At 42.7% G+C, this 14,514-nt stretch overlaps 1 protein-coding gene across 1 annotated transcript; it reads right to left on the reverse strand.

The window, feature by feature from the left end:
* Positions 1–7,797: 7,797 nt before the first annotated feature.
* LOC308307446 (proline-rich protein PRCC-like) lies at positions 7,798–8,753 on the reverse strand (the record flags this gene model as incomplete). The annotated part of the gene is made up of 2 exons (XM_080752711.1): positions 7,798–8,135; positions 8,168–8,753. The coding sequence occupies 2 exons, from the start codon at positions 8,751–8,753 to the stop codon at positions 7,798–7,800; spliced, it is 924 nt and encodes a 307-aa protein (XP_080608837.1).
* Between the last annotated feature and the right edge of the window lie 5,761 nt (positions 8,754–14,514).

Raw genomic sequence — 14,514 nt, forward strand, 5'->3', positions numbered from 1 at the left:
CCTCTTAGATGTAATGCAGTAGAAGTATAAAGTATAAAGAAAACTGAAATACTGAAGTAAAGTCAACGTAACTCAAGTGTGTACTCGAGTACAGCACTTTGAGTAAATGTACTTGGTCACTTCCCACCTGCGAGCGGGAGTGCACATCACTGCCACCCAGCCAATGGGAGGCCAGCGTAGCGTAGCCAAGGAGAACGACGCGGTTTGACACGGGTCAGCGGTTTGAAAGGCATTCACACGCCAATGAGTAGCACAAAAAAAAACATCTCCCTCTGTGAGATGGATGGGGATTGGATAGCTCTGCTGTAAACACGCCCCTCTCTCACTCCTTATTGGCCAGTGAGAGCTAGTGGGTCATGCTGGTGAGCAGGACAGTAGCAACTCTAGCAGGTGATAGGCTGTGGATGGCTCATGTTGCCTAAAAGTTCAACCGTGGCCCGTTAGTTAGTTAGCTAGTTAGTTAGTTAGTTAGTTAGTTGTCTGTTTCATCGGTATTCCAAGTCTCTTCATAGTGGACAAACTGCCTTGTCTGGTCAACAGATGGCGCTCTCCTACAAACAGTTTGGAAAAGCAACAGACTGTGATTGGTCGGAATAACCATGATGCTTCTGTGCTCATGTGGCAAAGCTGATCTGGGCTCTCTCTCTCTCTCCAAAATGTTTTATTTTGTATTTTTTCCAATCTAGCTATGCATTGTGTTGTACAGCACTGTTTCATTTTATTTCGTTCTCTGTCATGGTGTCAGCTCTTGCTAGAGAGCACTGCGGAGCAAAGGAGAGAACTAACTATAAAGGAGAGGAGAGGAGAGGAGAGGAGAGGAGAGGAGAGGAGAGGAGAGGAGAAAATGAAAAGACGAAGTGGAGTTGTGAATAGGGATGGGACCATAAGCGATATTATCGTTTATCGTGATAAAAAACTCACGATAATCGTATCGTGGAGATTAAATTTATCGTGATATCGTCCTCCGTCATGCACTGGGATCAATTCACCTTTTATTTGCCGAGCTGCATATCCAGTACCATTTCAACCCTCTATTGGTAAAACATACGCCTCAGGATAATGGATGTTGGGGCTATTTTGATTATCGCGATAATATCGTAAATCACAATTTCTTTGGTCACAATCATGATGTGAAATTTTCATATCGTCCCATCCCTAGTTGGGAATCAGAACGTCAACTATAATAATAATACACTAATAATAATAGTAATAATAATAACAATATAATATTAATAATATAGTTAATAATATGGACAGCAGCACTGTTCATGTAAAACATCCAGAGACAATTAAGAGCAAAGAGTCTGTGAGACTAAAGACACTCCCCTGCTTTATATAGTATATCGATCTTTTATTTGAATATAAGAATGTGTGTCTTTTTTTTTACGTGTGTCCACTATCAAACTTTTTGTATCATAACTTAAAATGTGCAATAGCCTTTAACTTCAAAGTGCTTTTTAAATATTACTTTATAGATGCGTGTGTTTTCAATCATAAAGCTATCATTGTGTGTAAGCAGTGCACTTATTATTTGTATTGTTTACGACCATCACGTGTGAACGCCCCCCGATCAGTAACATCATCAAACATCTTTGTCCTCCCTACCAATCCCGTTCAAAGCTGAGAAGGTAAAGAACCAATCAGATGTCAAGGGTGGGTGGAGCTGGTCTGGGTGCTTAACCACTTAAACCCTATATGGTGGAGCGGAGTACCTCAGGGCTCCATGCTAGTGTGTTTTCTGTTTTCTGTTATTGTGGGTTATTGTGGGCAAATATTTTTCTGTGAAAGCTTCCCCCACAATAAGGATGCTGGGGTTTAAGTGGTTAACGATTTGATTTTATGCAGAATTCAATTCTAATCAAATCTGGAATGAACTGTGGTGGAAGTAAAAGTAGCAAACAAAGTATGAAAAATGCTGTTTTACAAGTAAAATGCCTGTGTTCAACATTTTACTTGAGTAAAGTTAAAGGTATTGGTATAAAAACATACTGACACTACCAAATTAACATGCAAATAGCCAAAGTATAATATAGGGCTTAAGTGGTTAATGTATGTTTTTTTTATTAATCATCTACTGTACAGTGTAATTCTGCAAAGTAACTAGTAAGTAAAGCTGTCAGATAATTATAGTGGCGTAAAATAAATACAATACCTCTGAGATATAGTGTAGAAGAATGGACATACTCAATTAAAGTAAATGCACATACTTGAGCCAATGCACTTTCTTTCCACCACTGCTGAGGTCAAAGACAGAAGGAGATGTACAAACTGTCCCTTTATCACAGTGGTTCTCAACCTGTGGGTCGGGACCCCCCAGGGAGTTCCTCAAATTATTTTGGGGGGTCCACAGATGATTAACTTAAAATGCAACACTGTTTTCTCACTCAACAGTAAACAAACCGACATAAAGTTTAAGTGTATTGAGGGTATCTACACATTTCCAAAGTGACAATTGAAGGACTTTGTAATACCTCTAAAATGACAAATTAAACATTTGTCAAATATTAGAGGCAGAAATTGTGAAAATAGACGATCTACATGCTCATGGCGATCTGCTATTTTTACAAGAGAACCGTGTTATACAAAATGTAATGCCTCAACTCTTAGTGCTCGTCAGGGTGTGAGGTCCCCAGTTAAAATATGATTATTTAGGGGGTCACAGCCTGAAAAGGTTGAGAACCACTGCACTAGTAACACTGGTCAACCAGATACACACTGGTTCACCAGATAAACACTAGCTCATTTCAACACACTTGTTTCATTTTAAAGGACTTTTAAACACTTGAACCCCATGCATATTTACCCATTCCAGGGGGAACATTATTGGCCAAAATAGCAGATCTACAGCTTGTAGCTTGTAGATCAATTTGATGCAATATGTTTTATTGTCATTGATTCTTTTTTCTCTTTTGTTTTATATTTTTTAGAAAAGAGGAAAAGAGGTGTTTGCTAAAAGACAATATAGATCATTTCTGATTTTATCAGCTATATTTAATTAACTTTGAGAGCTTTTTCTTCTTTTCTTCAGTTCACCAGTGTCCGTATCAAGTACCAACTACACAAATACTGTAAGTTGTAAAATAATGTAGTTTTATTCTACTGTATGATGATGCCTTTTCTTGACAAATATGTTTTTATTTTCCATGTATTATTGGATTTTTAGTTGGAGTTTATTTGTGGGTTAATATATATAATTCTGCAGCCTATACATGTATAGGCTGCAGAATTATATATACATGTATAGTCTGCAGACTATACTGCATTCTATTAGTACAGTGGTTCTCAAAGTGGGGTCCGGGGTCCCCGAGAGGTCCTTGGTGGGGGATCCAGGGGCTCCCCATTAAAATGGCCTAAACCACTAACCCTATGTATACTTAGGCCAATCAAAAATATCTGATCTGCAAGCTCACAAATGTGTCGCACTGTGAGCTTGATCAGATATTTTAGAAAAATCGGGAAAGAATTTGAATTATTTGTATCGCAAATCATCTGTTCTGGGAGCCCCAGAACAGGTACAACATGTCTTCAGATGGGGGTCCTCAGCCAAATACATGATATGAAAATATGACAATCACTGTAGTAGTAGAGCAGACACAACAAAGTGCATTCTAGAAGCCAGGCCTGTCCTGCCTGGGCTAAACATGGACTCATTCTAACTATTTAACCATTTAGGTTTGGGGAGGGGGAAATTGATATTTTCCTTTTCTTTTCCCCCCAAATCTTTTTAAATACAGAAAATAGCCTATCTACAAGCTCGCAACATGTAGATCAGCTATTTTCGTTATGCATCGAATAAGAAGAATATTGTATATTTTTGTGTGCACGTGTGTGTGTCTCTGCTTTTGTCAGACAGGGAGGCCCCAAGGTAAAAAGGGTTGGGCACCACAGATTTAACCTTAATTCCTAGGGTATTTGGGTGGCCCTTGGATGTAAAAAAAAGAAGAGAAAAAAAGAAATAAGACTCTAGGAGGGTTAAAAGGTGATGGAGTGGCTAACTCATCATTAGGACTATTAGGACTAGCCCCGCTATAAGAATTTATAGTGTGAATAATGCCATACAGTCTGTGAGATCGGAAAGTGGTGAACTATCCCTTTAAATATATTAACCATACTATACTGTCACAATCTACTGCACAGTGCACACCCTCTGCATTATAACGGTATGGAGGAACAGTGGTAACCATGGGAACAAGCCCCTCCTCTTACTGAGAGATTTGTACTCACAGGTAAAGGGTGCAAGGGTTGGCATCAAAATGTACTTTGATGAGAGTTTCACAACTTCTTCAAAAATACTAGATCTGCAATGCTTGTAATGAGCCTGTATAGACCCCCCCCCCCCCCCCCGCACTAGATTTTCCACCAACCAGAAAGCACAATGCATGGCCTGTGAGCCAATAGGAGACATGGGGGGCAGGAGGTGGGTCTGTTACCATGGCGACTGCTGTTAGCTATGACTTTACGTATATCCTACTGTCTGCCATTTTGTAATTACAATGCTGTTACAATGTCAGGCCATTAATGCCAGTACTTGTACTTCGTTCATCATACTGTCTGTCTATCCATGGCTATCCATGTGTATTTATGTATCATACTAGTACTTTTCTCTTATAGTGTAAATACTCCTGTACATAATTGCTGATACTTCTGTGCAGTCAGCAGCGTGACATTTGGGACAGAGAGCTAAAATGAATGAACCTAGACCCTGACTGCTTGTCTACGAAGCCTCAGTCGGTTCATTTGTGGTCGATGTGCACACAATATTTTACGTTAAACAAATTGTTATATAGCTCTAGGTTCTGGTTGTAATCATTGCTATAAGGTGTTTGTTCTGTAACAGCAGTCTCCCTGTCTTTCCAGCTATTTAATAAAACAGAAAATGTTATTTTACCAAGATACCATTTTCATCCAGCGGAGGGTATGCGCGTGACATCATCATCATAAGTTATGCGGGAACACCTACTGAGTGGCAAAAAATACTTTCTGGCCTATCTAAGTGCGTTAAAGGACGTTAAACAACGTTTAACTCACTTAATTTCCACTCACTTTGCCACTCGATTTGCCATTCTCTTTATGCATGGGCTTAACCTCTATAGGGAGAGAGAACTCATGCAGGATACTTGTGGATGAATAAGTGAAGTGGAGGTGAGGGAACAGGGTTAGGACAGAGGCGTCAATTGGGTATGGCAGGGAAAAAATTAAATGTACTTCTTAAAATAAATTCATCATGCCTGTTGCTAAGGTATGGCAACATGACTGGTGTGCAAGACACCAGTCATGTTGCCATACCTTAGCTTTTGCCGAACTGACCCCACTGGGGTTGGACCTGGAGCTGATGATCAGTGATCTTCGTGGAGTTCTCTCTCCTGATTGGATGAAATATGTAACGCACCTGAAAATGCATTTCTCATTATTAAAGAGCTGGAGAGAGGAGGAGACTGAACAAAGTAACACTTTATAGCAATGATATCACAATGTAGAGCTTTAATGTCTTATACATCACTTACTTAACTCTGAGAGTGATAAGCATTTGTTTTGTACACTCAGGGCTACGAATGGAGGAATAAACACAGAACGCAGAATGCCAACGTTGACTTGGTTCTGTTGTTTAGCTCACTGTCTTAAATCGTGTTTCTGACTGTCAATCTCGAATGGGTCCAGTGTCTATACTACTCATACATACGTACGTACATACATACTCTATGGGACCAAGTACACCCACAGTCCAACTGTGATCCTTACTGTATAGTCTCAACAATCGATACTCGATACTGCTGCCACCATGTCTCTGTACATACAGTTTAGACACGCATGTTAGTACAATTCTACAGCTCATCATTTTTAATCTGCTGACATGTATTAAGGTTATCAGTGCTGGCTTCTACAAAACGATGATGCTGTAGGTGTTAGAATGCAGTGGCGTTTCTTTTCAGAATGGCAACAATGATTTATAAGCCCCGTTTCTGAAATAGCAAAAATAGTGCATCTACCAGTTCACAGCATGTTGCATTGTGAGCTTATAGACCACTATTATTTTGATTTAATTTTGTAATTTCATTTATTTTTCTTTCTTTTTTTTAGGGGGGGGCTTTGCCTACACCTACAGTATATTTCCAATGCCAGGTTGAAAGTGATTAATAAATGTATGGCTGCAGACAATACAAGCATACAACATTGAAATTATTGGATGTGCTGTACCACCAGGCACAAACTAATCATCAATACCCATACTTTTTCCCTTCATATGACACACTATAGAAATGAAAAAAATCTATAACAGCCTAGCCCTGGACTCTTCTAATCCCCTTTGAGATAAATGGATGTAGCTCAAATAATGACGGCAAAACAGGATTCAGTCAGTTTTCATTAACCACTTTCAGGGACCTAGCATCCCTGTCTTGGTGAAAAATAGCTAAGATACCGGTAAGCGACCCACAAGCTGAGTTTAGCCTCTAGTCATAGCAATCACAACGGATCTCCATCCAGCTACACATTTAAACAGTCATAGAGAATGTATGGTCTGGTGTTTTGTAAAAACAGACCTGCAAGGGTCCATTTGGAACCCCCTCAATGAACCCTGAGGGTCCCTGGACCCCACTTAGAGAACCACTGGTCTTGTAACAAGCCTCTGACATACAGTACAGTTGGACCAGTGTGTCAGATATTTGTCCATGTCATTGATAGATAATCATTTTATGACCTTTGTATGTAAGAACATTTAAAATCCAGAAAATAATTGAATACAACATGATAAATATCCATCTGACAGAGCAGATACATTCAGATCTGTTTCTGTGTGTGAGTCCAAGATATTCATGCCTCCTCGGGCTGTCTGCATCTACTGTATCTACTATGGTTTCTACTCCAGTTTGTAAAATACAAAGAAATGAAACAAAATGTTTGAAATTTGAGGGGGAAAGAATTATAAAATGAACAAGTAAAGGTGTGATTTTAGACTAAAGACAACAGCCCTGCATCTCTGAAGCTCAATAAAGATTATGTTACTGAAAATGTAACATCTGAAACTGTGTCTTTTTTCAGCGCCACCTCATTAGGAAACCTACAATTAACGCTTAAGGGCGAAAAGTGACCTTGCCCTAAAGGGCCCTAAATGGGTATTGGTAGATCCCTGCCCAATACCCATATGGAGTTCCATGTGTATGGAGATATGGGCATATTGGTTGGACTGGCGGTTCTACAAAAAACAAATTATTTCATACAACTGTACATTGTGCAAGTACAGTAACGGCAGGGAAGCAGCTAAGAACAGCTAAGAGCTAAGAAAGATCTGAGCTATCCATGTGCAAAAGTTGGAGTCTGTGGAACCAATCGTGTGCTGTGAGACCCCAGACATGCTTACTCCGGTTACTTGTTATGTGAATGATGTCTATGATGTCTGACATCATACATACAATCTCTTTTATGCCCATATATGGAGATCCCTGTCTATAGAACCAACCGTGTGCTGTGAGACACAGGTGTCCTTGTCCTCTTTTATGGGCATAAAAGGAATTCTATTAGTGTGGTTGCCATAACAGGGCATGATCTGGGGATCAGGTGTAGAGGTCAGCTCCATATGGAGATCTATTAGATGATAAAATTACCAAAAGATTTTTTGAAAGTGAAATATCCCTTTAACTCTGATTTAAGATGGGTGAACAACAGGAAAAGTGAAATTGGTTGTCTTTCTCCCCAAACAAACGTAACAGGATGCGTTCGGTGGGTGGAGAACTATGGAAAGTTCTATTCTAATTTCTGATGAAGAGTTCTGCTTGCCACCAACTGCCCACATTACAGCTTTTAGAAGCCATATTTGGCCTGCGTTTGGTGGCGGGTTAGTTTGTTTTCTGCCCAGTTGTTCTTCAATTCCAGTTCACGCTCCTTTACCTGGTGAATAAGATATGTGATCTGATGTTTATGCCTCTGTTGCCCTGTGGTTTGTTCTCCCTTTTTCTTGCTGAAGGACTTGCGTTCCTGCTTCTCCTCTGTCATGCTCTTCGTCATCCACTGCTGGTTGCCACTCAGCTGGTCATCTCCTTTGATCTCCAGGAACTTCACCTCCTCTTTGCCTCTGTTCCGTTTCCCCTGCAGCCTCATGAATGCTTCATCATCAAACATGGCAGAGGAGAGCGGCTCTTCTCCATCAGGATTAGAATCCTGGTAGTATGGCTCGTGACTATCTGCTTAGCTAGCTGAAGGGCAGCAGACCTGGCTGCAGCTTTGATGGCAGACAGGGACGCACTAGAGCCGAGATGACTCTGAGCAGGTGTTGCAGGCTTGGGTCCTTTGGACTCTATGCGCTTGGTGAGTGTGTGTGGAACCACTGGTCTGTTGATCTCCTTCACAGTCATATTCTTGGGCTGTGGTAGTAGAGATGACAGGCCTGTACCTGGGCCCTGAGGTTGTAATTTCTTCTTCACAGGCTCATCGTCATCAGAGTCTGAATCAGCTCTCTGGATTTGTGGTATGGTAATTTTGACAGGCTCTGTTCGCTTCTTCGGCTTAGGTAAATTGAAAAGTAACCCTCCTTTGGATGGCTGAGACTCTAAGCCATCGTTTGATGAAGGGTCGCTTAGTGACAGACTAGACTTTGTCTCCTTCATGGTTGCCTCGTTCCTTGGAGTAGTATTCGAAGCTGCACTTTTAGGAGCAGGCAGGAGTGAAAAGAGTTCTCCACTCCGTTTGCTCTGCGGAACCACGGAGCATGTTTCCTCTGGTTCACTCTCGTCACTGCTTCCATAAGCTACTAAAGCCATGTCTGCTGTTGCTATTGATGGATCACTTAGGGAGGAACACTGGAAATCTCATCACATTGTTGACTGTCATTGTGTCATTGTGATGTCAGAACATATCATCCTTCTGCTGAGCTGGGATGATATTGATGACATCAGGGATCTCCATATATGGGGTTATATCTCCATATATGGGGCTATATCCTATATCACCTAATAAACTCCATATTTGTACCTAGGACGATGGAGTTAATTAGGTGAGACCTAGATAAGTTAGCATGATGTGTCTGTATCTCCATATATGGGGTAACAATCTTCAGTGGGTCATGTCGGGGGGAGATATTCTGCTTGCCTCCTGAGCGAGAGAGAGGAAAAAAATACTACTCTTTGTGTGACTGAATGACTACTGTTGTTCGGTGCTGCGCTGTGAGCTTGTATATCTGCAATTTTTTAATAGTTAAAGCATAGGCCTAACCTATAGAATAGGGCTAAATCAGAAATTAGCCTACAAAACAAATGTGTTGCTACATACTGTACATGTACTGTAAGCCCCTCCCAAACAGCAAAATGTGTTCCCGGCCTGAATGGGTTAAAGCATAAAATAATGGTTAAGTGGTTAAAATCTTAAGTTACACAGATTTGCGTTCCAGGTCTTAATGGCTTAAGCAAACATTCTTTTTCTGCACGCACATCCGGCGTGAATCAGACTTTACATTGAAATCAATTGATAAGTGGTGGTTTGTGCCTCCATCTAATGAATCACATATTATTCTACAGTTGTGCCCACAAGCCTCCAGCCGTATTCTTTGAGTCAGGAGTGTGTTCTATTGTATTACGCTACATACGTAGTATACCGTCCCGAAAATAAATAAATAAATAAACAAACAAACAAACAAAGAGACCACATATGAGACTGACAAAATATGTCCATATATGGGCATTCCCAGATATCCGCTTAATATTGATGACATCGGTGTTCTCCATATATGGGCATAAAAGGGACAGACCACATGAGACTGACAATATGTCCATATATGGGCATTCCTAGATATGGGCTTAATAATTATGACACCAGGGATCTCCATATATGGGCATAAAAGGGACAGACAGTTATTTTGTAGTTGAACCGGACCTTTCGTCGGAAAGGTCCGGTTCAACTACAAAATGATGTCACTCGCCGTCAATCTTCTGAAAAGCCATACACCAAATTAGATTTCAGAAAGCCGGAACTCTCCAACGAAAAGTGTGGTGGTTGGAGACAGTATTGAGAGGCCCTTTAGTTAAGTTAAGGCATAAGAGCTGTTACTTAAGACAATCAAATTAGAGCCCAATATGTCCATTATGGGCATTCCCAGATATGGGCTTAATATTGATACCATCAGGGATCTCCATATATGGATAAAAAAAGGGACAAGGACGGCAATATGGAGCATGACATGGGCTTAATAATGATGACATCAGACGGGATGCTGGCGAAGTTGTCTTGGGCAATGAGCAGTAGGGGCCACAGGTCCCTCATAAACCCCTGAGCGTTCTTCCCATTGAGAAATCCAGTGAGGTTGATCTGCATCATCTTGCTATCCAGATGCTTCTCCTCCAGCTGGTTAAATATGAACTCTATGAGGACGTCATCCTCGAACCCCAGGATCTCTGTCACTCGCTGAGTGATCCAAGGTTTGATGATTTCCAGGTTCACTTTGGTCATGTCCACCTTCTTCTCCAGACATTCTGCAAATTTCAGCTGCTTCAGTAATTTCTTGTGTTTGTTGCTGAAGTGGTTGTCTTGTCCATTGTGGTTGAAGATGAATATTATAGATGATATTGAAGACAGACTTGTGTATGTGGTTGACTTCGTAGTTCAGAGACTCGAGGCGCACATGACCAAGGCAGCCTGTTCTGGCAATCATAATATGGAGATTCCTGATGTCATCAATATTAAGCCCATATTTGGCAATGCCCATATATGGACCTCACGGTCCTCACAGACTCCATATATGGATATAGCTGACCTGTTCTGACATCACAGTGAAGTCTCGACCAGCTCAGCAGAAGGTTATACATGCCAAAGCACCCATGTGCACGCGCCCATGTGCACTCACCCATGTGCGTTTTTGCGACCGTAGGTCGCATTTACTACCAAAACCTCCACGGGCTGTCTGTGCGTCAGTGAGTCAGTCCGTCACACTTTTGCCCTGCTCATATCTCCACAACCGTTGCCCCCATCCATGCCAAATTTTGCACACACACTCCTTGACTGCCAAACTACAACCTCCAAGGACCCCCGGAGCCCCAGGGACCCCCAGGTCCCTGGGGGACCCCCAGATGTAAAAAATGACCAAATGTGCTCACACGTCACACTTTTTCCCTGCTTATATCTCCGCACCCGTTGACCCGATCCATGCCAGATTGTACACACACACTCCTTGCCTGCCAAACTACAACCTCCAAGGACCCCCGGAGCCCCAGGGACCCCCAGGTCCCTGGGGGACCCCCAGATGTAAAAAATGACCAAATGTGCAAAAATGACCAAATGACCACCCCAACGGGGCTGCTCACGGGGAATTCCCGGGGACCACCGACTCCTGGTGCTCCAGAACGGATGCAAAAGTGGTGGCGCCCCCAGTGGAGGACCCCCTGCCACTGCAGCGCACATAAAATGCCGTAACTCGGGCTAGGAGCGTCCGGGAGAGCCGGGGCCGGTACCTATTCGTCCGCCAAGGCAACGCGGAGACCCCACCCCTCATTTCTCACATGGCCCTATTCTAGCGCCACCTTCAGGCCGATTTTTAAAACACATTTTTGGACACTGCTCCTACAGTTTTTGCCCTAAAATCACGAATATCACTACACAGCATGTCTACACTCATGTCATCAACATGGATCAGGAAGATTTGGGAAAAACACATTTTTGCCCTATTTGTGGAGATAAGCCACCTACGGTCGCTTATCTCCTGATTAGGGAGTCTTACTGGTATATATACTCTATGATGTGCGCGACCTCGCCCTCGCAGCAATGGCGGCGTTGCCCTCTACAGGGGAGTGCTCAGGAAAACGGTTTTGATTGATTGATTGAAGAATTTTTTAGAAGTTTGCAATAGAAAAAAGTACAGTTTCATGACAGTACAAATCACTGGTACAAGGTCAACTAAAAGGAGATCCTAGAAAGCCGAGGCTTATTTCCACAGGAACCACACTTTAAGTATCTCATATAACATTGAAAGACAGACGGATAGAACATAGTACTTTATCTAGGATAATATCAGTTTCAAAAGCATAACATCAAATAAAAGGCAGAAAAAAAGAAAAAGGGGGGGGGGGGAGCATGGGGGCTTAGTCTATTTACAAGTCACGGGTAGCAGCTGTCTGAAGGTGACTTTTCATACCAATTTTGAAGGAGGCTAGGGATTTGCTCTCCTTTAGGGCTTGTGGAAGGGCGTTCCACATGTTGATGGTGTAGCAGGAGAACGAGTTAGAGCCTTGTTTAGTGTTAAATCTACGTTGGTGATGATTAGTGGAGCTGCCTCTGGTGTTGTGATCGTGAACATCCTTGACCTTTAAGAAGTAGTTTGTCAGGTACATGGGAATCTTGGAGGTGTAGTGTATCTTGTACACCAGGCCCATTGCAAGATGCTGTACTCTGTCAGCTACTTTGAGCCATCCCACGCTTTCGTGGTGATGATCGGTAAGGTGGGTCTGAGGCCTCCCCCTTCTTTGTTCCCCTCCTTTTTTACACCCAACTCGCTTCACTGAAAATAGCCCATGTAGGCCTACAATGTCACAATGCATGACCTTGTAGATGTGATATTTTCACCGGAATCCCTCAATTATGACATGCCCAGAATAGGGGATGCTAGTGTTTAAATATGTCGCTTTTATTTAGATACAAATATTAGATGTCCAAGATGTCCACACCCATAGTAATGTCATACAAAAAAGAAAAAAAAACTGACGAGGGAGAGTTGAAGTGTGTGACTGTGTGTGCGCGTGTGTGCGTGCGTGCGTGCGTCCGTGCGTGTGTGCGGTGTGCACGCACGTGCTGTCATCATACCATGTTGAATGTCTGTGTTTGTCAGCGTGCTGCTGGCTGTCTGTGTGTGAAATATGTTATGTACCAGCTGTGTGTGTGTGTGTGTGTGTGTGTGTGTGTGTGTGTGTGTGTGTGTGTGTGTGTGTGTGTGTGTGTGTGTGTGTAGGTGTGTGTGTGTGTGTGTGTGTGTGCGTGTGTGTGTGTGTGTGTGTGTGAAGGGGGACAGGCGTGTGTGATAATCCTAATGGAAACCACATCTATTTTTACTCTCTCTCTCTCTCTCTCTCTCTCTCTCTCTCTCTCTCTCTCTCTCTCTCTCTCTCTCTCTCTCTCTCTCTCTCTCTCTCTCTCTCTGTGTGTGTGTGTGTGTCAGCTGTCTCACATGGCTGTAGGCCACGCTGGAGGACAGACATTAAGGCAGCAGCAGAAAAGGAGGGAAGACGGAGACCGGACGACATGCTGTCTTTCACAGTAAATTGGTTGTAGTTTTTACAGTGAATTGGTTGTAGTTTTTACAATAACTTGGTTGTAGTTTGCATCTGGAGAGCAAAGCCACTGAACTGCATGGGATGGTTTCAGACTATCTGCACACCAGTCTACTAGCACTGGATGCTACTGGTATACCAGCAATACAGGCTCTACCACTGGACTGAAGCACAGAAACAAAGAGACAGCACATAAGAGACGGGAAAGAAAGACAAGTGGACCTGAGTAGTGAGACCAGAAAGGAGAGGAGGAGAAGGTTGAGCTGTCCTCTGTTCATCATGACGTTTGGAGTGACAGAGGACCCAACAATAGCACCCTCCAGAGGTGGAGACAGCATGAAGACACACCATGCCTCTTTTACCACGCTCAGTACCATCGCTGTGCAGGCCGGCCAATCACACATCATCATCTCTGTTCTGAAGGTACATGTCTGTGTGCCCGTGTGTCTCTGTCTGTTTGTCTGTCTAATAAACAGTAGAACTCTTCAGTAATGTTCTTAGAAATGCTTTAACAGGGGGCATGGTGGCGCAGTGGTTAGCGCTTGGCCTCACAGCTAGAAGGTCCTGGGTTCGATTCCCGCCGGGGGACGCTGTGGGTGTTGGGGCGTGTTCCTCCCTCCGCATCATCAGCGCCCACACCCTAGGTGGGGTTGGCGATAGGGCCTTTCTGTGTGGAGTTTGCATGTTCTCCCTGTATCTCCTAGGGTTACCCTCACAAAAACATGCAGTAATCCTGGTCTCAATAATGCCAGCCGGGGTGCCTGATCCCAGGAAAATCCCCCGTCAGGTGAAAAGAAACAACTTGGACTACCCATGCATTGAAGGAAGCATGAGGTTTGTCTGTTGTCTCCCCAGGTGCGGCAGAGGGAGAGCAGAGCCAGGATTACATAGGCAATTGGCACTGGGTGAAAATGGGTTACAAAATCGTGGGATAAAAATTATATAAAAAAAAGAAATGCCTTTAACTCAGTTAAAAAGGTATAGATGAGGATGGATGGACGGATGGAAGGCCACATGGACGGATGAATGGATGGAAGGACACATGAAACACTGAGTTACAGCAGTGGTTCTCAACCTGTGGGTCAGGACCCCCAAGGGGGTCCCCAAATTATTTTGGGGGGTCCCCAGATGATTAACTTAATGTGCAACGTTGTTTTCATACTCAACAGTAAACAAACCATCACAAAGTTTAAGTGTATAGAAAGGGTATCTACACATTTCTAAAGTGAAAATTTAAGGACTTTTTAATACCTCTAAAATGACTAATTAAATA

The sequence above is a fragment of the Nannobrachium achirus genome (genome assembly GCF_963921795.1).
Source record: "Nannobrachium achirus genome assembly, chromosome: 22".
In the NCBI taxonomy this organism is placed as follows: domain Eukaryota; kingdom Metazoa; phylum Chordata; class Actinopteri; order Myctophiformes; family Myctophidae; genus Nannobrachium; species Nannobrachium achirus.